This window comes from Nesoenas mayeri (genome assembly GCF_963082525.1).
Source record: "Nesoenas mayeri genome assembly, chromosome: 1".
NCBI lineage: Eukaryota > Metazoa > Chordata > Aves > Columbiformes > Columbidae > Nesoenas > Nesoenas mayeri.
In genome coordinates, this window is record NC_137541.1 from 75,209,451 (window position 1) to 75,234,392 (window position 24,942).

The 24,942-nt window shown below is 44.9% G+C and overlaps 2 protein-coding genes across 2 annotated transcripts in view; both read right to left on the reverse strand.

Moving 5' to 3' along the window:
• Positions 1-3,916: 3,916 nt before the first annotated feature.
• On the reverse strand, positions 3,917-4,657 carry REP15 (RAB15 effector protein; the record flags this gene model as incomplete). The annotated part of the gene is made up of 1 exon (XM_080349757.1): positions 3,917-4,657. One exon carries the CDS (start codon positions 4,655-4,657, stop codon positions 3,917-3,919), a length of 741 nt encoding a protein of 246 aa, XP_080205883.1.
• Positions 4,658-8,717: 4,060 nt separating this feature from the next.
• Positions 8,718-24,942, reverse strand: part of PPFIBP1 (PPFIA binding protein 1) — a 115,983-nt gene continuing 99,758 nt past the window's right edge. Inside the window, exons 16-28 of the mRNA XM_080358587.1 lie at positions 24,757-24,786; positions 23,358-23,529; positions 19,556-19,697; positions 19,179-19,307; positions 18,334-18,484; positions 17,004-17,115; positions 16,775-16,863; positions 14,502-14,624; positions 13,549-13,674; positions 12,517-12,705; positions 11,797-11,976; positions 11,373-11,438; positions 8,718-10,076 (exon numbers count right to left, since the gene is read on the reverse strand). Coding sequence (XP_080214713.1) covers positions 9,990-10,076; positions 11,373-11,438; positions 11,797-11,976; positions 12,517-12,705; positions 13,549-13,674; positions 14,502-14,624; positions 16,775-16,863; positions 17,004-17,115; positions 18,334-18,484; positions 19,179-19,307; positions 19,556-19,697; positions 23,358-23,529; positions 24,757-24,786 — 1,596 coding nt within the window. The 3' untranslated portion in view covers positions 8,718-9,989. The remainder of the gene's footprint in view (positions 10,077-11,372; positions 11,439-11,796; positions 11,977-12,516; positions 12,706-13,548; positions 13,675-14,501; positions 14,625-16,774; positions 16,864-17,003; positions 17,116-18,333; positions 18,485-19,178; positions 19,308-19,555; positions 19,698-23,357; positions 23,530-24,756; positions 24,787-24,942) is intronic.

The window sequence follows — 24,942 nt, forward strand, 5'->3', positions numbered from 1 at the left end:
CCGTCTCGCTCTAATCTATTCTTTTTACCTTTATTTTGTACATCTTCCTTGTGAATATGAGGCTCTTTTAATAAATAAGAGGCATTTTATATAATCTACTGAAACAAAATTGTGTCACAGTCACTTTTGCTTGATGGTCCTGTACTATAGCATTTAAACACATCAGTGATAAAAGTTGGGTTTACGTATATTTTAAGCCAATTCATCTGTCTTAAAGTATGAGTATTCCTCCACTTTCTGACAGGATGTGCTGAGGATGACTAACCTAACCTCCATCTTACAAAGTAGCTCAAGAAACATGAACCTGCTGCATGAAGGGCATTTTGTGGCAAGTTTCCTGAGTAAAATGCGGGGAGGTGAATGGGACTCCCCCCCAGGCCTGGTTAAGGTGAAGCAGCAGCCACCCTTTCAATCCCGTTTTCACAGAATCACAGTGGTGGGGGTTGGAAGGGACCTCTGGAGATCATCCAGTCCAACCCACCTGCTAAAGCAGGCACACATAGAACAGATTGCACAGGCATGTGTCCAGGTGGGTTTTGAACGTCTCCAGAGAAGGAGACTCCACAACCTCCCTGCGCAGCCTGTTCCAGTGCTCTGGCACCCTCAGAGTAAAGAAGTTTCTCCTCATGTTCAGACGGAACCTCCTGTGCTTCAAGTCTGTGCCCTTTGCCCCTCATCCCATCGTTGGTCACCACTGGAAATAGTCCGGTGACTGCCCTTAAGCTATTTATAAGCATTGATAAGATCCCTGCTCAGTCTTCTCCAGCCTGAACAGGCCCTCTAACCAAATCATCTCTTTGGCAACAGTTCACTTGAGTAGCTGCCATCAAGCAGTGTCCTGTGCTGAGCTAATCATAGAAACAAGGGTTTTTCCAGCAGTGGCAGGGAAGTGCTTGTGCAGCAGGGATGGGGAGGTATTAATCTTCCCAGGGAGCAGGGAGAGGGAAGAGAAAGTGGAGGGGACTAGTGATGGATCACCCAGACAGGATGGATGGAGAGGGGTCACTGTGGCTGAGGAACAGAATGGCTGTAGATTAAGGCCTCTGCCAGGCAGTGTCCCTGTAGAAAATGTAAAGCTTGGGGTAGACAGGAAATGTTGCTGCTTTTGTATTATATATATTATATACGTTATATATTATAATAACAGAAGGGGTGGGTGCTAGACACCCTCCTGGAATAATAAAGCACTGACAGCAAGGGCCCAGGGCATCTCTGCTGGAGTAAGAGACTCTTGGTTGACCCAGGTGGGGTGGATATCTGTACCCTGTGATAAGCTAACCATGCTTCTTGAATTAAAGTGTCTTTAAAAAGGGTGGGGTGAGTTGTTATGCTGGTTGTTGGGTTTTTTTCTTGTTATGAAGACTCACCTGGCTAAACTAACCAGCCACCCGCAGCAGTGCTACGAGAGTCCTCTTCTGATAGCCTTTTTTTCACTGAGCTATGCTGCTCTGAGCTGAACTACAGTATAAACTATACACTATACTAAACTATAGATCAGCAAACTATGTCTGAAGGGAAAACAAAACACAAACAGCACAACACAACCCAAGCCCTTCACTTTGCATTTACACAAATTACCATGGCCCTAAAGTGTCAGCACCTGACCTGGCAAATGAGCACATGCAATTACAGAAGCTTGTGGTACATCTGTGAGTCACCTGAGCGAAGACTCCAGCTTGGCTGAATAAATGAACACGCTCAAATTTACATTGTTAAATACTTCGTCGTGCATCTTCACCATTGTTAGCCAGAGTACAGAGCCTTGGCCAGTTCCCACTGCTGCTGAGGACCCGGGGAACTGAGCTGAACCGCACAAGACAGGCAGGTGCCAAGCCTGGGCCACGCACCCTGGCTCCTGGGATGGACACCAGGCCTGTGAGCCTGCTCCAGGGCACCACAGCCACTTGGGAGGACACAAACAGAATCACAGACTGGTTGAGGTTGGAAGTGACCTCTGGAGATCACCTAGTCCAACCCACCTGCTAAAGCAGGTTCACCCAGAGCAGATGGCACAGGAATGTGTCCAGGTGGGTTTTAACGTCTCCAGAGAAGGAGACTCCACAACCTCTCTGGGCAGCCTGTTCCAGTGCTCTGGCACCCTCAAAATAAAGACACTTCTCATATACAGATGGAACCTCCTATGGGCAACAACTGCCCCACTCCATAACTTCCACAGTTCATAGTCATTTTGATTTTCCCTTTCCAACACCAAAAAAAGCATGCAAAACAATCCAAGGGAGAAGCTCAACCAGATTTCAGAGGGAGAGCATTCCTGCAGAACTGAATAGCGTAAGAGGCACACATTCATTTTAAGTTAAATGTTGACTTAATGCAAAATCAAAGCTTTTCTGCTGGTCTTTAGCAGACCAATCAATCCTGCTGCAGTGTTGTTTATGCTGTTACTTTAAACGGGAAGAAGGAAGGAAAAAAACATACCCCACTCTTCCTGAATGGGGGAATCCTCTTTCTGCACAGCTCCCCCCATCTAATCATCTTTTCAGTGTAAAACATCAGAACAATCCCCACTGTTCCATCAAACTCCTGCTACACACACACACACAATAGGACACCAGCTCTTTAAAAACAACTGTATCTCAATGAACTATTTAGAAGCTAAAAGGCCGCCCTCATACATTTATGACTCGGCAAATATTTCACAGTTCTCTTTGAGTTTGTTTTTATTTCAGTTCACCTTTCAGCCTCCACACCGATGCCACGAAACGCTGTGAAAACTTCTGGCACTGATCCTGCAGCTTCTTTACACTTTTTTTTTAATGACTGTCTAAATAACATCTATTTCTCGGCTGTCCCATTATATAAAAACTCACATAGTAAATAGTAAAATATGAATAAGCTTTTGAAATTAATCTTTATTATTTTAAATCAAATGAATAGAATTATACAAAAACTACAGGCAGAGGACTTTTGGTACCAACAAAACTATTCAGATAGCTATAAACCAGTTTGAAAACTGATCAAGTCTTCCTTCACTGGTCAACAGCAGCCAAAATTAACTACAGTTGGACAACTCCAAAATCCCATTTTCTCCACTAAAAGCTGAGGGAAATGGAATAGATCAGTCCATAAATGCAACTAACTGCTAAACTACTGAAAACGAAATTCAAAGTGAAATAATTTTGCCTCCTCCAGATTTGTATCCATTGCCATGAGTGCTCAGGAGCCCACCCAACAAGAGGTCCCACCAGCCAGTTCTCTTTAACACCTGGCACTGCCTTTTGCCAGCCCTCGGCCTGACACCATCACTCAGCAAGAACTGGCTTTACAGCTGGACCAAGCCTGTCCTGGTCACAGCTCCAAGGCCCTCCGTAACCTGGCACTGATCTGCTCTAACTGGGCAGGTAATTAAGAGTTTGTCACACAGCTCATTTCTGCTGCAGGGAAAGGCTTTTCCTCTTAGTTGCAACAAGCTCAAGCCTCCAAAACAGCATTTTTAAGTCCTGGTACTGTCCTTTGTGCTCTGTGCAAACCTTCTGCCCAGCACCACCACTACATTCTCTTTATTACAGACTCAGCATCCTACTACAGAAAATCTACTGCACAGAAAACAAAAGGCTGTGAGTCAATTCAAGTCTAACTCGACCTCCCAAAGACTCAGGGTGACAAAGCTTTCAGCGGCTCCAGCCAAAACTTAACGCCTGGCGAACAAAATGTTCTGGAAAAATGAAGTGCCTTCTACAAACACATTTTACTGGCAGGTACATCCTGTTGTTGAAAACCTGGAGAGACTGACTCAGCCTGGCTTCTGCGGGAGCTCAGGGAACGCCATGGGTGGAGGAGAGAGTGGGAAAGAAGGGGGTGGAGGGAATGGCATTGGAGAAGAACAGCAAGGGATGGACATTGAGCCCCAGGCCGCCTCTGGTGCCAGTGTGCAGAGCCACTGCTGTTGATGAGCGGTTCACAGAAAGTTTATGTACACGTTTCCCACCTCTTTCGGTCCACTTTCTGCGCCGAGGAAGTTTTCCAACATGTCTTTCGCGGGCAGGAAGCTGTCGGTGCTGGTGACAAATTGCCGCAGCGCATTCCTGCCCGACAGGCGGCATTTTCGCTCCTCCTTGGCAACGCTGTCTAGCATGACTCCTCGGATGTCCTTGGGCTTCCCTGGCACACCGAACATGACGAACAAGCCCAGGCAGTCCCGTCCCACCAGGTGGCAGAATTCCGCCAGCTTCTCAAACCTGCTCCTGTTTTGGAAGCGCTCGTCGGCCAGCACGGCTTCCCGACAGCCGTCCTCCACCAAGACGCCTTCGCTACGGGAAAGCTCGGCCGGCTGTAAAGCCTGCACGGCGATCTGAAGCTTGATCTGCTTGTCAGCTCCAAACAGAGTCCAGATCCAGTCCACCCCGAACAGGGAGGACTGCTGCTTGGTCATTTTGCTGGTCGTGATACGTTCCTCCACTCCCTTTTCCACGCAGAAGCTGATGAAGTCGACCAAAAAGATCTCGCTCAGCGTGTTTGTGGCTGGCTGGAATTTGCTCTGAGGATCCACAAAACCAAGATAGTCCTTCAGCCTTTGAGATGCATGGACCACCCCTTGGCTGAAGACTTCGCAGATGACTAGAGTTTCAGCTTCGCTCTCCTGGTTGTCCTCGTGTGAGACCTTCTGGCCCATTTTCTGTGCAGGAGGTCGTTTCCACATGCAAACCACTCCGGGGAAGTCCCTTCCCTTTCCAGGGAAGGTCCTGTAGGTGCCGGGCTCAGTCAGACCTGTTAAGCATCCACATGGTTCCCAGCTGTGCTCCAGATAAAGGTTACGGCAGCGGCAGAGCTGGGTGTGTTTCTCCACAGCTCACTGGGCAGTGACCAGCCCGACAGGTCCAGTAACTTTTGCATCTACTGAATTCATCCGTGCTCATTTTCCTTATTGTTAAATGTGGCACTGTTTCTTTAGCTGATGCCATCTCATTCCAATCTGATCATATCTCCTTTGATCTCCTTTCTAGGACTATTACGGAGAAGTAATTTTACTAGCACTGGGTGTTTCCTGGAGATGGAACCACCTTTTTCTTTTAACCACCCAGAGAAAGGTTTGCATCCAAACCTGAAGACTTGTACAGGGTGCCTGAAATGACACAGTGGTCTTTTTCTGATGGGCCATTGCCTGTACGTTAGTATTAAATGCCACTGCTGTCAGTGGCATTAACTGTACCATGGTGATGAGCATGGATTCAGGCTTTCAGCTCAACTGAGGAGCTCGTGCTGTCTGTAACTGGATTATCTCAGGGAACCTAAGTGCACCACCATGCACAACTACCAAATGCAGCTACAATAAACAGGCTTCCCAACCTTACAACATCCAGCGTCACCAGCTGTAGAAGCTGGAATGTGTGTTACCGCTGCAGCGGGAGCAGGCCCTGTTCAGCTTTGGACATTGTTGATGCCAAATGCACCACTATGGTCTCTTCATTGGCCCAGGATCCCAACACCATTTGCAAGAAATAGGCTCTGTCCTGCTGAATGCTGCTCTTCCTCCTCTTCTTCATTCTGAATGAGTGAAAAGAAGTGTCAAGTATCTCTCTTTCTCTGCCCTCTTTACGCCCATTGCTCAAAACATCTTCCTTTGTTATCTCTCTCCTTCTGCCTACAGATATTCTTGTCCTGCTGCCACTCCATGCAAACACCTCCTCAGGTGCATGGGCTGGTCAGTCCCACTGCTGCCCACAGGTCCCTCTCTCTAAGAAACAGATCATGTCCTATGTATTACACCTGGAATACTGTGTCCAGTTCTGGGCCCCTCAGTTCAAGAAGGACAGGGAACTGTTGGAGAGAGTCCAGCGCAGGGCAACGAAGATGATGAAGGGAGTGGAGCATCTCCCGTATGAGGAAAGGCTGAGGGAGCTGGGGCTCTTTAGCTTGGAGAAGAGGAGACTGAGGGGTGATCTCATTAATGTTTATAAATAGATAAAGGGTGAGTGTCACGAGGATGGAGCCAGGCTCTTCTCGGTGACAACCAGTAATAGGACATGGGGTAATGGGTTCAAACTGGAACACAAGAGGCTCCACTTAAATTTGAGAAGAAACTTCTCAGTAAGGGCGCCAGAGCACTGGAACAGGCTGCCCAGGGGGGCTGTGGAGTCTCCTTCTCTGGAGACATTCAAAACCCACCTGGACACCTTCCTGTGTAACCTCATCTGGGTGTTCCTGCTCCAGCAGGGGAATTGGACTAGGTGACCTTTTGAGGTCCCTTCCAATCCCAAACATACTGTGATTCTGTGATTCTTTCCCAGGTCCTCAGTTCTGTCCTGGGCCCACCTCTGTTCCTTTGTGATCTTCTCCCAGCTATCATTAGGAAGCACGCTGCTTCGATTCCCTTTCAAGGACTTCCCAGCACTCTCTCCTTGCTGACCACTGCCTCAAATCTACTGGCAACTCAAAAGGTTTTCCTTCTCAGCTGCCTCAAGGAGCACTGTCCTCAGTTGGGAAAAAGATAAAGAGGCTCAGTGGGAAAAGCTCTTGCTGCACACAAAAATGCCGAAGTACTAAGGTGAAGCATGAAGTATGCACTAAACATTCATAACAACAAAGTGGTGCAAAGTATAGAAAGCATGCAGGTAGGATAAGTGCAATTTCTCTCCTAAAGGGAAAGCCAGGGTGCAACAATACATAGTGGATGGGAATCATAACGAGTCATTCCAGAGGTTACTCTATATTACTTCTCCATTCCCAAGCATATATGTAATTTAAGCGAGCAGAAAAAAAGTTGGGTTTACTCTCCATAGGCTCTTGATTGATACACATTTATCTTTTCCTAATCACTGTAAAACAAAGAAACAAAACCTTATTATACTCTAGGTTTCAAAGTGTTCACCCTCAGTATTCACACCAAAAAGTTGGTCTGATGAACAAAAAAACCACAGAAATGAAGGTAATGAGACAGAGGTTCTGCATTCTTTGGTCTGTTATCCAGGCTGCACTGGGCAAAACACCGATCGCTATTTGTACCTGTGCCCCAGCAACAAAATGTAGTTCGGGGAAGCTCAGCTCCTGTTGGTGAGGTTGGTGCAGCCCCGGTGGCTGCCGAGGGCTGTGGGGACACAGGGAGGAGGGTGACGCGGCCCTTCCCTCGGCACCCTGTGGGGACTCACCCAGGAGCACATGCCAAGCGACGGGGAGCGCTTTCTAATCACGCCGTACCAAACAACCCAAGGCAGTTCAAATCTGCATCCCAGAAACCAGTAAAAACACTCGGGATAGTTGGTTTCTTAGCTGCTAGCTGGGTCTTTCTGCAGGCACTACCCCCAAACTAATCAGTTCACAAAACAACGTGCCATTTTGGCCCTTCTCCCTCCTTTGTCCTTTCAATAACACAAAACGACGTTCCTAAGAAAATAAAAAGGAAAAAAAAAGAAGGTATGTTAATAAGGAAGCAGCTTGCAGAAACACTCGGCATTTTTCACAGACTTTATTGGATTTTACATGGCAATACACAGTAGTTATGTTGCCCTCTTCACACACGCACAAATTAAAATACGATATCAATTGCCTGCACATGCGCACATAAACATCCTGACTGACTTTAATACTCGCTTTCGTATTCCAGCCCCAAAACACAACCAAGGTTCAGACGATGGGCACCTGCGATGGGATGGCCTGGTTTCCAACTGGTGAATGCAGGAAAAGGTTGTTTGGAGCAGAATGCTACTCACATGGGACTTAAATAAGTCATCGTCTGCTGTTGTTGAGATGCTTGCCAATAGCACTGGACCGAAGAGAAATTGGAGAATATTTGTTTGTGCTTATTTCAGCACATAATATTGTGTCACTAGCCCTTTTTTTCCCTGTGAATATTCAGTCAATATGTTCACTAGCCAGTGTCTAGTGAGAGCGAATCTGGAGGGACATTTTTGCTCAGGAGCCGGCGTCACGTCTTCCCAGTGCTTCCGCAGCATTTGGGAGAGTGGGGTCTTAAGCCCAAGCTCACAACTAAAATAAAAACCACACTGTAAAGTACTCACAGAAAGCGAGCCCTGAATTCACATCCCGAGCATCTGCATCCTAAAGCCGACAGCAGGCATTACACAATGTGGTATTTCTGCCCAAACAAAATAGCTCCACCACCCCCAAGACTGCAGAGGAAGAAACAACAGACGGCAAATTACTTGTGGACATTAATTAGCCCGGAATTTTGAATAAAGCATCAGCTGTGATTTGTTTGTAGACAAATGGTAAGCAGCACAAACTATTTTAGGTGTACATTATGGATTGTTTCCCTGGTTCCAGACAGCAAAGAGAAAACGGCAGTACTTGATATTATGTAAAATACAACCACTGCAGATAGAATTTTTCACCTTGGTATATAAATAATGGCCTACACTGCACATCTTTCAAAGAACCAGGTTAGTTCCAATAATATAAAGCTAGAACACGTCTCCACTCTATCCCAACATCTAATGGGAGCTCCCTGGAATCCCCCGAAAGCCCCTTTCTTCCTTCCCTAGTGTTGAGTCGTGCTTCAGAAATACCCGCAAAGTCAGTGCAAATGCAACACCCCGTGCACCGCCCCAGCGACGTGGTGGAAATGACCTCACTTCCAGCAAGCAGAGCCATGAAAAACGAGTGACAAGCGCTCGGTAAAGCAACACAGCACCGCGAGGAACAACTTCAGAAGCAGCTTCATGCCGTTGTGCTAAAATACATGCAACGTTCAACACCATACAAATGACCACCACGATAAACGGAGTTACTGTTTTCTTTTTTTTTAATGGCTTTTGGCTAGGATACCTTGCAATACCGCAAGTCTGACAAAAGATTTCCACTGGCTAGGTTTGGATTTTTAAAATCTGATGATCTCCAAAAGCAGAGGAGCCGTGCTTTAAGAAGATAAAATGATGAGCAACATGTTTGATACGTGAATTTTGGAGGAAAAGTCCCACCTTAGGTTTAATATTACGAAATAATATATTTCCTATACATTTCTCCATATAACTTTATTTTTTTTTTTTTTGCAACTACACCATCTTTACGTTTAGTCACAGCACAGAAATATCCCTTCCATATGCAGGGGGTACTCTCAACGTTAAGGAAAAATTTTACGTCACAGAAGCGTTAATAACCTTGTTTCAATACTGTCACTACTGCTGTTGGGAACAAAAAAGGTGACCCTTTAAAATGTGCAGTTTCCATACAAGTCATTGCTAGAAGAAACATGCTTCATAATCCTTTCATCCCAAATGGAAGATCATTAAACTGTGCACTTAGTAAAAAGCAACAAAAGCAAACAGTTCCAAAGGTCAGCCTGCCTTTTCCAGTAACCAGCTGGTATGCAAACTGGGATAATCTTTTTACAACCCTCTTCCCCTTCCCCCACGCCTCAAACTTTCCATCACTCTATCTCACAAAGTTTAAATTTTTGCTTTTATATGTACTTCATATACTTCTTTTTTTCTCCTATTCATTTTTTTTTTTTATAAAACAGTATAAAAATAAGAGCAACAGTCAAGAGCTACTGGGGAGTTTATGCAGGGCATGGATGATTAAAATCCTACATTGGATACTGTAGGAAGAGCAGAACTGGTACTTGAGCCGAACAAATGCACTTGAAAAGACAGCAGTAACATCTTTTTTCAGCTGAAAGCCTACAAAAAGCTGATGCACGATATCTACAGATGCAATACTTCTACCTAACAACTTCTGCCATTTTGAAACAGTATGAAGGATTATCTGAGGCCATGAATAAGCAAAAGGAGCACTACCATACCACATAAATTTAAATGCAACACTCTGAAACATATCACCAGTTTGTACATTAAATATAGTAAAAACAATTACCATTCACCAGTGTCTGGGTGTTTCTTATGGCAACTTTAGAATAGGCACCTTTTTTTTTTTTTAAATTCTCCACCCCCCAATATTACTTCTAACAAAAAGAAGCAAGAGCAATGTAATGTACATGATCTGCTGCCCATCACATATAATGATGACGTTTCTTGCACATAGGAAAGTGAGCCTTTTTCAGTGCCCGGTGGTTACTGTCACACATTGGAGTCCTCATCTGTTATACTGGTGCTAGGAGAGCGAGTCGCAAAGTCTTTAAACATTTCGTCTTCTTTCAACATGTGCTAGAAAGGAAAGGAGGGAAGAGTCATGGTTCAGGCCCTCACAACCACAATCAAGCACCTGGGACAGTCGAGTCCTGTGTCTGGCATCAAGTTCTGCTTAGGACGTTCTGCTGAGGACGTTTGTTATGGAATCACAGAATGGTTGGGGTTGGAAGGGATCTCTGGAGATCATCTAGTCCAACCCACCTGCTAAAGCAGGTTCAGCCAGAGCAGATCACACAGGAATGTGTCCAGGTGGGTTCTGAATGTCTCCAGAGAAGGAGACTCACAACCTCTCCGGGCAGCCTGTTCCAGTGCTCTGGCATCCTCAGAGTAAAGAAGTTTTTCCTCATATTCAGATGGAACCTCCTGTGCTTCTGTCTGTGCCTACTGCCACTCATCCTATCATTGGGCACCACTGAAAAGTGTCTGGTCCCATCCTATAGACACCCACCATTGAGGTATTTATAGGCATAAATATTATCCTCTCTCAGTCTTCTCTTCTCCAGGCTGAACAGACCCAGCTCTCTCAGTCTCTCCTCATAAAAAAGGTACTCCAGACCCCTGATCATCTTTGTAGCCCTCCACTGGACTCCCTCCAGTAATTCCTTCTCCTTCTTAAACTGGAGAGTCCAGAACTGGATGCAGTACTCCAGATGGAGCCTCACCAGGGCAGAGTAGAGGGAGAGAACAACTTCCCTTAATCTGCTTCCAAATTCTTCACCCGCACTGGCTCCTGACCAGGTTGTGGCTCAGTCCCTTTTCTGCTGGCCCAAACGGCTGCTGGAGCACAGGCTGGGGCTGGGCTTCCACCAAGAAAATGTATTGTTACCCTCACAGGGCAACCGGCTGCCCAAGGGCAACCCGCCAGCTTGGAGCTGGGTCCTGTGTCCTCTGCCCTCCCTGGAGTCACCAAAGAGGGCTGGTGAACATGGGCCACCACTCCTCCTAGCCAGAATGGGTGGCTATCTTCCCGAACCGGTCATTTTAACTTTCCCCTCTGTACAAAACCCCTCATTCTGATGAGGCTTCACTACACCCATAATTTTGCACTGTATTTGACATACTTCAGCCCTCAGAAACCAGCAGTGCTTCACTCTATCCAAACACTTAGGTCCCCACTATGTGCCGGAATCAAAGCAATTACCCCCCAAACTACAAATCTCAGCTGTGTGATAGAATCAGTAACAGCAAAGAAAAGCTGTACTTAGTGTATTTGTATTAAATAGAACTGCTGTTTAATACTAGTGACTGCCAAGGGGCTTACACCCAACTTAGAGAAACAGAGATTCCACAGATCCCACTTTTAAGCCTTACCGTCAAGTTGTTGATGCCTTCAGAAAACGCTCCTATTTGCCTCACTGTCCCTTCTGAATCTTCCATCTAGAAAATAAAACAGATAATGAATGAATAATAAATTCATTGTATGTCATGAAAGAGCACCAATTAAGCGTAGCAAATAATGTAACTACTTGACTAGACTCTACACGGTCAGAGCAAGGGAGAAGCGTGCCCCATCAGGAGAGAAGAGGACAGTTAAGCCAGCGTAGGTCCAGAAGGCCCTGCATTCACAGCTTGATCCTCCTTGGGCTGAGACACTTTTGTTAGAGGTGCTGTGTGACTGCAAGAAGTCAGGACCTTCATGGGTCAAAGCAAAAGGAAGGTCTCTCTGTGAAAAGGAAGGTTTTCCACCAAAACTGACAGCACTGTCAAAGACTCCAAACTGCTAGATCTGGCTTACCTGCTCCAGCCTGTCCAAATCGTCATCGTCATATACTCGCATGTCCAGGCCAGGCTTAAAACCCTTCTTTGACCCACTTCCAGATGCCCGTCCCAGCTCCATAGGACACACATACTCTTCCACATCATCTTGCTTTTTCTTCCTCAGGCTCCCAAAATTGCTGAAGGCAAGTTTCTTTGGCTTGCAAGGGAAGAGCAAATTGACAAGTTGTTAGAGAATCAGCAAAGAATGAACAGATGTCTTACTCTTGCATTGGTGTTTCAACGATGAAGGGTCAAAACCCCACCACTCTCCTAAACAAGGGTATTTTGAATAGCTGTATTTCACAATAATTGCATCTGAAAGAAAAAAATGTGGCCTCTCATTCTACCATTGTTAAGACAAGGATCCCAAATGAGATCAGAATCCCACTGCATTAAAACCATGAACAGTAAGAGACAGTCTCCCTCCCAAACCTCTTAAGGTACAGACAGAAGGACAACACACCAGAGTGCTACCTCTTGTCTGTGCATAAGAGGGGCTGAGGTGTGGTGTGTTCATGGCAGACACAAGTGTCAAACCCAGCTCTGCTTAGTCCTGCTCTCACCCTTCTTTCATTAGCAGCCAGCCCCTTTTCTCAGACCTTGCTGAAATGTCCTTCACACATGGATAAAATCAGCACACTAGAGAGCTGAATGTCTGCCTGGAAGCTCACACACTGACTCAGAATAAGTGACCTACCTTTACTTTGGCAGTGGCTGTTAGGAGGACGTAGTCTGGGGACTCCATGGCTTCGCGTTTCTGCTGCTGGGCCTCCTGCCCGATGAGGAGGTTGAAATGAGTTGCCAGGTGCCGTCTCAGTAGTGTCTTGTTTGGTGGGATGTTCAGCAACTGTGCCATGGTTTCTACATTGAAACGAGGCTCCAAAACCTATTAATTAAATCACAGAGAATCCAGATGAAGCCTGTACTGTCTGATGAAGTCTCAAGGACATCAACAGGCATGCCTATCTTGGTCACTTCCTATGGTTGCTTTGGAGGTTTTGCTTGTATTTTAGAAGAAACATGCAACAAAGAAAGACAAAAGAGAGTTAACTAGTTAAAGGATTCATAAAACGCTACTTCCAGGCTTTTCTTCTTGAGTCATAAATAGAAGCAAACTGGCAGGTAAGAAGAAAGGAACAGATAAATCCACCCTTAAATCATAATCTGTGAAGCTGCCACAAAATATTTACCCACTTTCCTCTTTCACTCTGGAAAATGAAGGCAGATGAATGATGGAAAACAAAGTGTTTGGAGCAGGGATACACCTCTTAATAACTACAACAAACTTTTCGGAGAATAAGTCTCTCGTTTGGAATATCTGATGTTATAGCAATTAAAAACAATCCTGGTTTGACAATGAAATGGTAAATTTTGTAAAGGTAACAAGCCTTCCTTACAAAACAGAAAAATATCCAGGTCTAGAAAGGAAGATGGTGACTGTTGAACAGCATGATAGCAGTGTACAGCATCATAGGACAGGAGGTGAAGAATGCAAACATACATTAAATTGTGAGGGGAATGTAGATAAATGCATTGCTGCCCACGCTAATTCTGCCCAAGACAGTCATGTCCTTTAAATTGTAGGGTAATAACTTTTGACAGCAACTTACTATTAAACAGAATAAGAAGAAAAGGTGTGTGCAGCAAAGATAATGCCAGAACTTGGCTCGAGTGATTCTCAGTTATATTTTTTTTAAATAGAACGGAATAAGCCAGCCTAAAACCTTACCATCAGTCCCCCATGCACGCCACTCCCCCGCAGATTAGGAGCATACTCTGCCAGATCCACGGAGCGTAACCACTCCATCACACGATGGTTGGTCCACTGGGTGACCTCAGAAGGTGTGACATTATTCTGTGAATATGAGGAACAGGCAGTTAAGGAGACTTCCCAACTCAAGTGTTTCAACCCCAGTCTTTACTGAAACTACCCTCTGCTGCCCTTAATGAATGCAAACCCACCTTCCACGCAAGAAAAAAAACCCCTCTTTTTAGATCGCTGTCTTTCAGCAATACCAACATGGAGATGGGTCTGGACAGTAGACAGGTGTGGATTATGCTTCATGCCATTTGATTGTCCTGCTGTGCACTAGGACTGCTTGCAATTTCTACCAGTAAAACTGAAAATTTAGCCAGTGCCACGAGCTGCTGTGCTTTTCTTGCAGATATGCATTGTGAATCTAAAGCCAAGAGTCTGGGTTGCTTCATCATCCATTACCATATCCAGCAAATGCTGCTTGCAAAACAAACTGATGGCAGTCTCCCCTCTGGCAACAGAACCAAACTCCTTTTACACAGAAAATTTTGACTCAGATGTTGATTTTCCAGGGTTGCACAAGACCCACAGCAACAGTGGACTGAGTTCAAGATGATTTATGTTCCAGACAGCACGTCAGAGACTAAGCCAAAGCAGCCAGCTGTTGGCTGGCAAAGGGAGCGGGAGGTTTGGCAAGGAGACATGAGTGTGTGGCTATGGCAGGTAGAGTAAAGAAAGTGATGCTCCAGGTGGTGATGGCAAAGCATGAAGATTTGGAATAACAACAGAAGCAAAAGGAAACCAAAATCAAAACAGAATGAAATAGGACAGAGGAGAAAGGAGGAGGGGGCAGAGCAGGAATAATCAGAAACACCAAGGAAAATCCCTAGAGGACTTAACTTCAGAGTTTCATCTTAAAGCAGTACCTCATCAGATGGCCTCCTGCGCAGACAGTTGGGCTCAAAGTTATTTATTCTCAAAACCTGAATGGCTCTTTTGATGCTGAGGTGGTGGAGGACGCTGACAACTTTCAAGGACAGCAAGTCATCCTGTCAAAGACAAGTGGGGAGATAATGAATATAAATGTGCTTATTGGTGGAACCAGTACCCAACTGGAGGAGACTGCTTCGACCCTGGATTAAAATGGCACATCTGAATATGTGAGACACATGACTAACATCAAACCACCTGTCCCAAAATAAAAGCTTCCCCTGTTGCTCTGTACAAGCACTGTGCCTCTTACAGGAGGAGAGTTGATCAACCCTCGGCTTTCTGCTGGTGCTAATATAAAGACTACACAAAATAGATGCAAACGTGATATAAAAAGGTTGCCTTTGCTCTGCCTATGGCATGGCTCATGAGAGAAGAGCAGTGTGATTGATTTATTCTTTGTTATACAGAGGAAATAATATTGGCAATGATCGGTGTGTGGTTGTGTCAGAGAACAAAGCAAACAAAGGTCTCATCTTGCCTGAGATCTTACACAAGGGAAATCTGCTGGGTTGGCATCACCTTACCAGAAATAAACTGTGGAGCTGATGCTGGTGCTAAGCATTTTGAAATACATTATTCAAAAGCTATCCAATGTAGCCTATTTTCAAACAGTCTGGTTCTTAAAACTGCAATTTTCTTCAAAGGAAACTACTTGAATTTTCTTCACCTAAGTGTCCACATGAATATGTAAGTAGACTGAATATTTGCTTACTGAAGAATTCCATCTACTTCTATTAATTAATAACAACCTGAACAGCAACGGCCCAGCTGTATGAATTGTGACCATAGAATCTGCACACTTTTGTGTACTTACAAATGCTGCCTGAGCACATCAGACAGCGTCACGCACAACTGTTGAGCACGAGATTACCCATTCTCATGCGTGAGTCTGGGCTATTCCTTACTATATTTGCTCTTCCACCTTAAAATAGCATCTCTAAAGCTGCGGAGAATATAGGAAATACTTGCAGATGAGTAGTAGCATCAGGCCTTTTGTCTTCTACAGGTTACAGCTATTAGCACTAGTTTACCCCAGGACACCTACTACAATTTCAAGGGGTCCTTTAAGCACTGCAATGAGGTACACAGACAAACATGGCATTATGGCATATCCTTTTAGCGGTAGCGATGCCTCTGACACTCTGACCTCCCTCAGCCTTCTCCCTGCAATTATCCATAAATTTTGAAGACCTGATTTATGCACCATTTGACAGCTTTGAAATTATTGTCAGAAAGTCTCATGAGACACACGACATTGGAGAGAAGTCTTTTTGGTACATTACATGTGCACAGCTGTAGCCTCTGTGTTGCTGCAAAAGCAAGTAAGAGAAAGCTCCCGCGCTAGCTTGCTTTCAGTAGGTCCAGCCATCTGGGACAAAACTCACTTGTGGAGATGGCGACCATGTGGCACTTCCACATTCCTCTTTAAAACTTTTAACACATGCCCAGAGTAATGCACAGACAGTCTGTCAGCCTCCAGACAGGCACCGGCCTTCTGCTCCAGTAAGCTACAAGCCAGATCGCCACGATCCAGCTCTCTGGTTCCTTGTGGACACTGGACCCTCTAAGACGCTCGTCTGGTCCTGCTCTCCCTGGACAGACATGCGAATGGCTGCCTGTGACGGGAGAGCTGCCCAGGCAGCCACAGAGCCCCTCAGGCACCCCACTTGTGGGACTAGCCAGGATTTGGCCAGTGGCCATTCCCACAGGAGGTCTGAGGGCAATAAGTGTTGCCAATGGTGGTGCCTCCTTTCCATCCTCATTCTGCTGTCTCTTGAGGCCAGCAGTTGCCTGGACGTCTCTTCCCCACCATATACAGGAGGGCAGGAGGGTGTGCTGGAGCCAGGGCTGCTGCTGGGAACAGCCTGAGGCTGGCTGAGAAAAGGCAAATGTGGGAATAGGAGAAGGCTGTTCACAGAGCTGCGTGGTGGGGCATGGCCACTTGTGCCGTGAGGTGCAAAAAAAGGTTGCTGTTGCTGGTGAATTGACCCAAAGGGACTAGGAAGAAGACAGAGGATGGGATGGAGAGGTTGAAGGGTGTTAAGTGAATGTAATATCTATGCAGTCACAACAAAAGCCACAGTGAAAGCAGGTGTCTCTAGTCTCACCTGGTCTTTAGCTATCTGGAGGTACACCAGTGTGCATTAAAGTGGGGAGAAACTAAGAACATAAAAAGATGTCAGGAGAAGAAAAGCCATTTACTCACCACACTCATGTAATGGAGCATTCGGCCATCCACCTTTCCTTCATCAAACTGGGTCTTATACTGGGGGAGGCCAATGTCATCCAGCCACCCTAAGGCAGAGACAGACACCCATGTTAGTTGAGCAGCCAAATTACCTGGCACCAATTAGTGTTATTCTTTGAGCCTCAAATTAGCCATGATTAGGAACCCCTATCAAAAGTCGCTGCTTCAGCATGTAATAAAATCTTACTGGTAACCCAGTGGTAATCCAGCTTTCCATGATTGTTTTCCTCTTCAGAACCAAGTGCCTGCAGGGCAAGCTGAAGCTTCTTTCGATGCAACGGGTGCTTTATGCCAAGCTCCTGTGAAAGTAGGGAAAGCAGTAAAGCTGGAGACAATACTGTATGTTATTTCTCCTTCTGCTGAATTACAAATGATTTCAGAGAGTCACACTGTACACAGCACTAGCTGGTGACCTGGCAGGCATATTTTCTATTTGCTGAATACCAACATAGTTTTAGCACATGTCCAGCACTACAGAAAGATCTGCTCACTGTGGTGGATTAACTTCAAAATGTGGTGGATCTCAAACTGTATGAAAATGTCGGCCACAGTATTCTCATGCCAGGTTAAAAAAATCCCACAATACAGAACATGTTAGCATTCAGAAAAGTACTTGAGATTGCTCCCTTCCCTGACACTTAGGAAGGTAAGGTTAAAAGAACTATTTACTTAAGAACATATGAAGATCCCAGGAATTACTGAAATCTCTTAATGCTTCCAAATGCATAACACCTTCACCAGTTTAGTTGCATGTGCAGCCATTCCAGGATCTCTTCAATCCCATATACACTTCTCCTGGTACTCGCTAGTTAATGTTACCTCTGATAGCTTTATTACGAACCACTGTGTTCATTTCACACTTTTCCTATTCCAGTTGTAGTGTAACTACAACTTTGAATTAGCTCACGGTCTGAGAAAACAGGGTTAGTGTTTGAAGAGGATAGTGATCTTTAAAAGCTGAAAATTTAAACATTAGTGAATGCTGTGAATTCAAGTATAAATTTAATCAACTTTTTAAATGTTTCTGTTTTTAGAAAACAAGATATACACAATCTTGTACCAATTTAAGACAAAGAAACTGTTCTCCCTTGTGTGTAACAAAGCCTCAACCATTTGTGCAAAATGGGCAAAAAAACATTATCAGACCAAAACACCTTTCTCACATAGGAATAAAATAACTGTACAAATGCTAATGAATCAGAGCTACAAATCCATATGATAACGAGCCACTCTTGTGTGCATATTTTTAAAAAGTGGCATAGCCAATTTATGTGTCCGTGCCCAGTGAAGCTGAAACACATATATGCAATTATTAGCTGAATAATAGAACACTACATTTCTACAGAACTTCAGCTAAAAAGAAACAGATTTTTCATCACTGTAATGACAATGTTTTAAAACCTCACCTTCTTTACTTTTTAATTTTTACAGGGTGCACTTTACAAACGGGACTTACATGCATAGAAATATCAATTTTTGTACATTTTACTGAAAGAATTGTTTCCAGTATTCCTCACCTTTTCCAGATCCTGCTGAGAAGCCTGCAGAAGCGTTTGCCCAGACAGTATCCAGTGTCTGCCATTACTAATGTAAGAGCCTAGCCCTTGGTCCTGGAGCCAGTTGCAAACCTGCTCCTTTGTCCACTTTGCGAATGGCATGTCCAGCTCACTACGGAAGATATAACCAAAAAAGACTGATAAATCCTGTGCCTCAAACCTCCTGCTTTCATATCTAACGATAAAACCAAAACCTAAGCCATTCATTTGTGAGTACTTTGTGGAAGACAGGACAATCTCCGTGGCAGAACGTGCCTCATGGCCGGCTGGTAGGTGGGCCTCACAAAGAAGAAGGTGTCTCTACTTCTGAACTGTCAGCACCATGAAGTGCTGATCGCTGTTGATCTCCTGCCACTATCACAATAAACACAATCTATTAACACTGAAACAACCATGTTTGCTGCCTAGGGTGGCTAAAACTCTGAAGTAAGATCATCATGTTCTGCTTCAGCATTTAACCCTCAGAGGTGCCACATGACACGTACCAGAGAAACATTCTTCATTGCCACATGAGGGCTCACATCCCACTTTGCGAGGGCTCACACCCCACTTTGCACGGCCTCACAGCTGCATTCCCGTGAAGCCCCAGGCAACCAGACTCCACTCACAGCACGACCCCACCACCCAACCAACCTCAACCGTCCAAAGACCACCTCTCAAAGGAGGAAACAGCCTGGATCAACCTGTTTCTGTTTGCCAGGAGAGGGGACATTTCTTTTTAGCACTTCACTTCTCCTTTGGACCCTGTGCTTGATCAGAGCTGCTGGGAAGGCAAGAATCAGCACACCTTGCACCTCTCGTCTTACTTGTGAGACTTCCCCAGGTCTCGAGACCAGCCCAGTCGTGGCCCCGCTGTTGCTCTTGTCCCTCCTCTTTTGAACTCTGTCTCAGACATGTCATCTGGGTTGAAGGTGGTAGACTGACTTCTTTTAAGTCTAGTTTAAAGAAAGAAAGCGTATTCACATTTGGTTAAGGAAAAGGCATGTTTCTACTACTGCAACCAACACAGGCAAGATGTCCTGTGGGGTTTGTAGCTCTTCCTTCCACCCTCCGCCAACCTGCTGTTTGCTCCCTCAAATATCACACCGGCTCCTGCTGCTCTTGAGGCAGTAAACTATGGAGCCACAGGCTGGAGGGGAAGAAGGAAAGGCATGTTCCCAGTCATTTCTCATCTTTTACTTACCTTCCAAATAACTTCTTGATCCCTCTGGCCTTTTTCTTGGAATCTGGAGAAGGTGGAGTCATGTGTAGACTATCCATTTCTTTTGGGCGAGGGGGTAAGCCAGCCAGATCCAAGTGATCTGCAGATCCCTTCTCCGTTTCAGCTATTGGGAAGCAAAAGCCCCATCAAGACTCATTTGCACAAGATTGTACAGACGCACTCCTGAACTCGGGAACGACTCTTGCTAAAATTATTGAGAGCCATCATGTTAAGACAGTGGGGCAAAGAGGGATGGGAAAATTTAGGAGAAACAACACGTTACTCCTCCATGGGCCTGACTGGGAATACTCTAAGGCAACACTCTGCACCAATTAAGTGCCTTGCATTCAAGGTGGGCAAAAAACACCTTGTGAATCAATCAATGAATTAAACCCCAAGTTTACTCTTCCTTGGTGAGTGGTCCTGCAGTCCTTTCACAGACAGAGCTGAGGCATGTGGATGCCCAGGAACAACTGAGTGCCACGGCAGGGCACCAATCCAAGAGTCCCCAAAGCACAGAAAAATGAATAATTTCCCTGCAGGCATCTTTCCTAATAACTTGCAGTGTCCCGTAAGTTCCCCATCCAGGAAATTTCAGTAACAAACAAATCCTCCAGCCCCAGGAGCAGGAAGGCCTTTTTCCCCTCACTTCTGCAAATTCTGGAATATTTTATTCCTCTGCAGAGAAACGCCAGGGAGTTTAGGCTCTGTCTGAACTAGATCTCTTTTGAGGGACGCACAGAAAATCTCCAAGAGACTCTACCCATTACCACCCACTCTAAAAGCATTAAATCTTTGACCTGTAGTTATTGTTTTCCATGACAAGAAACCTGAGGGCTCCTGTCCCCAAAAGGGAAGTTGTTACAAGATCGTTTAGTAAAAGCTCAGCTAACAAAGATGAAAACTATTTTAAGATCATTTAAAAAGAAGACTAAAAGAATTGCAATATCTACTATGCTACATAAGCAGAGATGTGCCAGCAAGTGCCAGACAGCTGAATAAAACCATCACGTGGAGTTTATGCCACTTACTTGCTGAGGAACAGTGAGAGCATGAATCAAGGCAGAGCAGATATTGCTGGGCCATGTGGTCTCAGGCCACAGAGTTAATGGCTGAGGTGGCCACTATGTGCCACAAACAGCAGGCTTGGCCAGTGTATCCTTTCTGCTGGGCAAAGTTTAGCTGATTCAGTTAGAACTTGTCCCATTTTCTACCAATGCTTTAGATGTGAAACCTTGCAGTGAAGCAACAAGGTCACATAAAAGATGATTTCTGGGCACTCTGTTTTGACCATTATCAAATATGGGGATCCTGCGGTGAGAGACAGCACTAATGTCGAACCAGGCTTTTGTGTTTGTGGTTTCTGCTTTACTTGTATAAGAAAAAGTGCTAGCTTAGAAAAAAAAAAATTAAACAGCATTCTAGAGAGACTACCAGGACAAGGCTGGGTGCATTAGTAGCAGAGATGTGCGGGTATTGCAACGTTTGCTCCTTCTACCTCACTTCCCTTCCTGTACTTACACAACCCCAACATTTAAGGGGCCACATGGGAAACTGAGAGGGCCCGGAGCACTTGGTCTCTTCATTGGCGAGGGGCACACCAAGTGGCTGTACAACCACCCTGGCTGACATGGCTCTGCTTGCTCAGGCAGGACCCTGCAGGTCTTACCTGCCCTTGCCAGAAACACCCAAGGTGTTCCTTGGAGACAAGGGGTCTCTCCAAGGAGTTCCTGGAGACAATCAGTCTCTTCCCACGAGACTGGTTTTTACCATGTGAACAGCTCTACCCCCAGCTACCTCAATCATTTCTTGTATAATTACTTATAAGAGGAATTCCTTCCTCCCAGAACTCCCCTAAGTGAACGCCTGGGAAATATAGTTCATTCCCTGTGTCACCACCCTCTAAGCTCTCCCAGGGGCTCCAGGACAGACAACAGCACAAAGGTGTCTCAGGTATTTAAACACCACTGATTCTCACCTTCTACCTTGGTCTGTGGGTAAGGTGTGCTTAAAGGTCTCTGCAAATTAACCCGCAATCTCTCTCATTAGTAGCAGTTACTCAGAAACTGGCACAGCTGACTTTTAGTAGAGGGCAGATGTTACATGAAAACTCCTTTTAGTGATGGACGACAGTTTCGATGCAGAGCTCTGGTGTCTAGTTCTTGTTTTAAAAGTGTGTGGCCATAACCAGCTGTTAGCAGCAGATACAACGCAGCGCTGGTACAGGCAGACATGCAGGATTACTATACCTAAAGTAGGTGCACTTGCACTTCGACTGCGATCTTCAGATATCCAAACAACGCATATAACCACACGCAGCACAACGGGAGAGAACACGCAGAGGGACAAGGTAAAACACAGTTCAAAACTTACGTCAGCAAAATACAAGACAAAAGGAGGGAGGTACATGAGACACATGCGCTACACACAACACTGAATTGACACAGAGATTAGGATTACCAATACCCCCCATGACAAATAAGAAATGCAGCAGAGGTCTATGGTAGAGAGGGTAAAACAGCACCACAGTCACTTTGGTGCAGGGAGGTCACTTGCTCCATGACACCCTGAGCAGGTGACTCAGGTGGGCTCCTGCAAGGTGGCAAAGTACCTGGACACCAGCTTTACAGACAGAAGCACTGAAATCTGGACAACATAAATAACTTACTCAAATCCACAGGACCCTTATCTAGATGGCCCATGTTCCAGTCCTTTGCGACAGCCATAAGTACACCACTTTGTTAGACAAATTAATTTCAGGATGAAACAGGTGATCACACAAAAACACACAGGAAATCAACCAAAGCAAAGAGTTTAACCCTCAGAACAGACTGTACGTCTATTCCAAGTAAGCTAGCATATTCCCATGCTGTATGTCACAGGAAAATATGGGAAATGCATAATAGATGTGTATGTACGTTATTTCTTTTGAACGAAAGTCTAAAATTGTCTTTGAGTAAGTAAGAACAGGAGACTCTTCTGCTCAACAAAGCAGAAGTTATCCCCTTCGGGATTCTGAGAGACAGAGCTAAATTCCCAAATCTCGTGCAACAGAAAGCCAAAAGCTTCAGATGAATGGTGGCAGATCTGTTGCACGGGCTCACTTGACGCTTGAACTGGAAAGTGGAAAGACAACTATAGCAGAGCAATGAATGCAAGTAGGATTTCAGCTGGTGACTTCTGCATTAAGCAGAACATTTTGTTTATTTCTTCACCATGTGCAAATGTCATCAAATGACAATACCAAAACACCCCCCCCCCACCTCCATTACAAGTCCAAAAATAAACATTAGCTTAAGTAGCTTGTCAATCTTGTACCTGTTGTCATAATCTCTTTTGTAAGACTCTTAAATACACATAAAATAAAGAGGAAGACTGAGAGCTGCTGCCTCATTTCTGTACATCTGAAAAATCTTGTGAAAGATAAACACAGGATGAAGCCAGAGGAAAATAGAGCCCACAAATCCCATGTGTGAACCACCGCCAGACAGCAAGCATTTCAAAACAGCAGTAATTCACTACAACGCCTCAGGGGAGATATCACAGCAGAAGCTGAAACAGATCAAATATTTCATTACATCAGTGAGGTTTTGTTGTTGTTTTTTCTTTGATTTTTTTTTTTTTGGTTGCTGTTTGATATTTTTAAAACATTCTACTTAGAAAATTACCACCAAGTCACAGTTAGACTATGGCTGCCCTTCCTCCTTCTTAAGAAAAGTTACAGTTGTTGTTAAGACCCTTGTTCAATATACACAGAATCTGCATGCAGGTGCACGATACCTACCCAGGTTGGGGGCACTGGCGGTCCTCTTGTTATTTTTTATCTTGAAAAAGCCTCGTCCAAATGAAGATCTGGCTTTACGGGTACCAAAACTGTCCTCGTCGCCTGTGCCACCTTGAGAAGGAGACTTCGGAGGGAGGGTCGCAAAATTATTACCTTCCACAGGAGGTTTAACCTGCTCAAGTTAGGGAAACAAAGACTCGATATCATGGAATTTGCAAAAGGTCTTTTGAGAGAAACTGCAAAATGACAGAAAATCTGGAGGGTCACTCTCATTTGTTACTACAAGAAAACAGAATATAAAAGCTATAGAGAAAAATAAAAGCCATAGAGAAAAATAAAGATCTTAATTTGAACACACTCAGGACTCAGGAATCCTATCACTACCTTTTAGGAGTAACGTATCTTCTTTAAGATGTTTCTCAGTTTCTGCAAGTCTGGCTTACATATGTAGAAAAGGTAAAAATATGGTTCTGGAGGGTTCTGAACTTTTCCAGCTTTCCAGGGTTTTTGTCTCCCCCACTGGTGGCTGTGGGGTGGTGGGGAGCAAAGAGGGACAATATGCCGGTTCTCTGCAAAGTGCCAGGCAGCCCCTTTTGCCTATCACTCTTGTGCAATTCCAGAATTAATGGATTGGTTGACTATGTCCACTGCAAAGCTGAGAGGAAATTAAGTATCAAGCAAGGAGTATAAATGCCAAGATAGGCATCAGACACATCAGTTAACCAATTTAGAGCAGTAGTTTTAACCTTGCCAGTTGTTTCACTGTCTCTTTAAAAGAAAGAAGCAGCAAACGCATTCACAATCTAAATATGACCCTTTGGCTTTTGCTGAATGGATACAGCATTCACCCTGCAAGTGGTATCTGAGGTATGTTGTCTCTGCTGAGGTCTTCCTATAGGTAGTAATTGTTGCATGCAAACTCTGACCACAAAGTACCACAGGGCAACTCTTCTGTAATGACAGTCTTTTCAGGAACACAGTTGTTACTCACAGAAAACAATTTGGAAAGCCAAAGGCATTTAAAGAGACACTAATCAAAGGTAATTACAGAGTCAGTAAAATGCTTAATGGTTAGCTTTGCTAATTATCTAGTGGTAGAATATGTGGGGGAAACACTAGCTTAGATGGCAACCTTATGCTTAACCAGACTGAAAGATAATCCATGTGTGAGAAGACAAGACTGTGCGAGACACTCTAAGCCTGACACTGAAGCGATGGTGACAACCATCATACACTCCTCGCTCTGTTGTCTGCAGCTCTGCCATCCCCACTCTGGTACTGCATGTCACAGTTTCACACAAGTGAGCCTTTCAACACCCGCTCCCTGCCTGTGTTTCTACACACACACACACACACACACACACACACACACACACACACACGAGCACGTACACGTTACCTCTGCGGGCTTCTGCGCGGGGTCTCTGTCCTGTTTGGGAAAGATTAAGATAGACATTTAAAAAGTCATTGTTTAAAGCCAGTATTCAATTCATTATGGTTACCTTGAATTGAATTCTGACTGAAATACCTTCCCCTGCCTTTTTTTTTTTCTTCTCCCAAAGCAAACCTCCTCAGAGCTGTATTT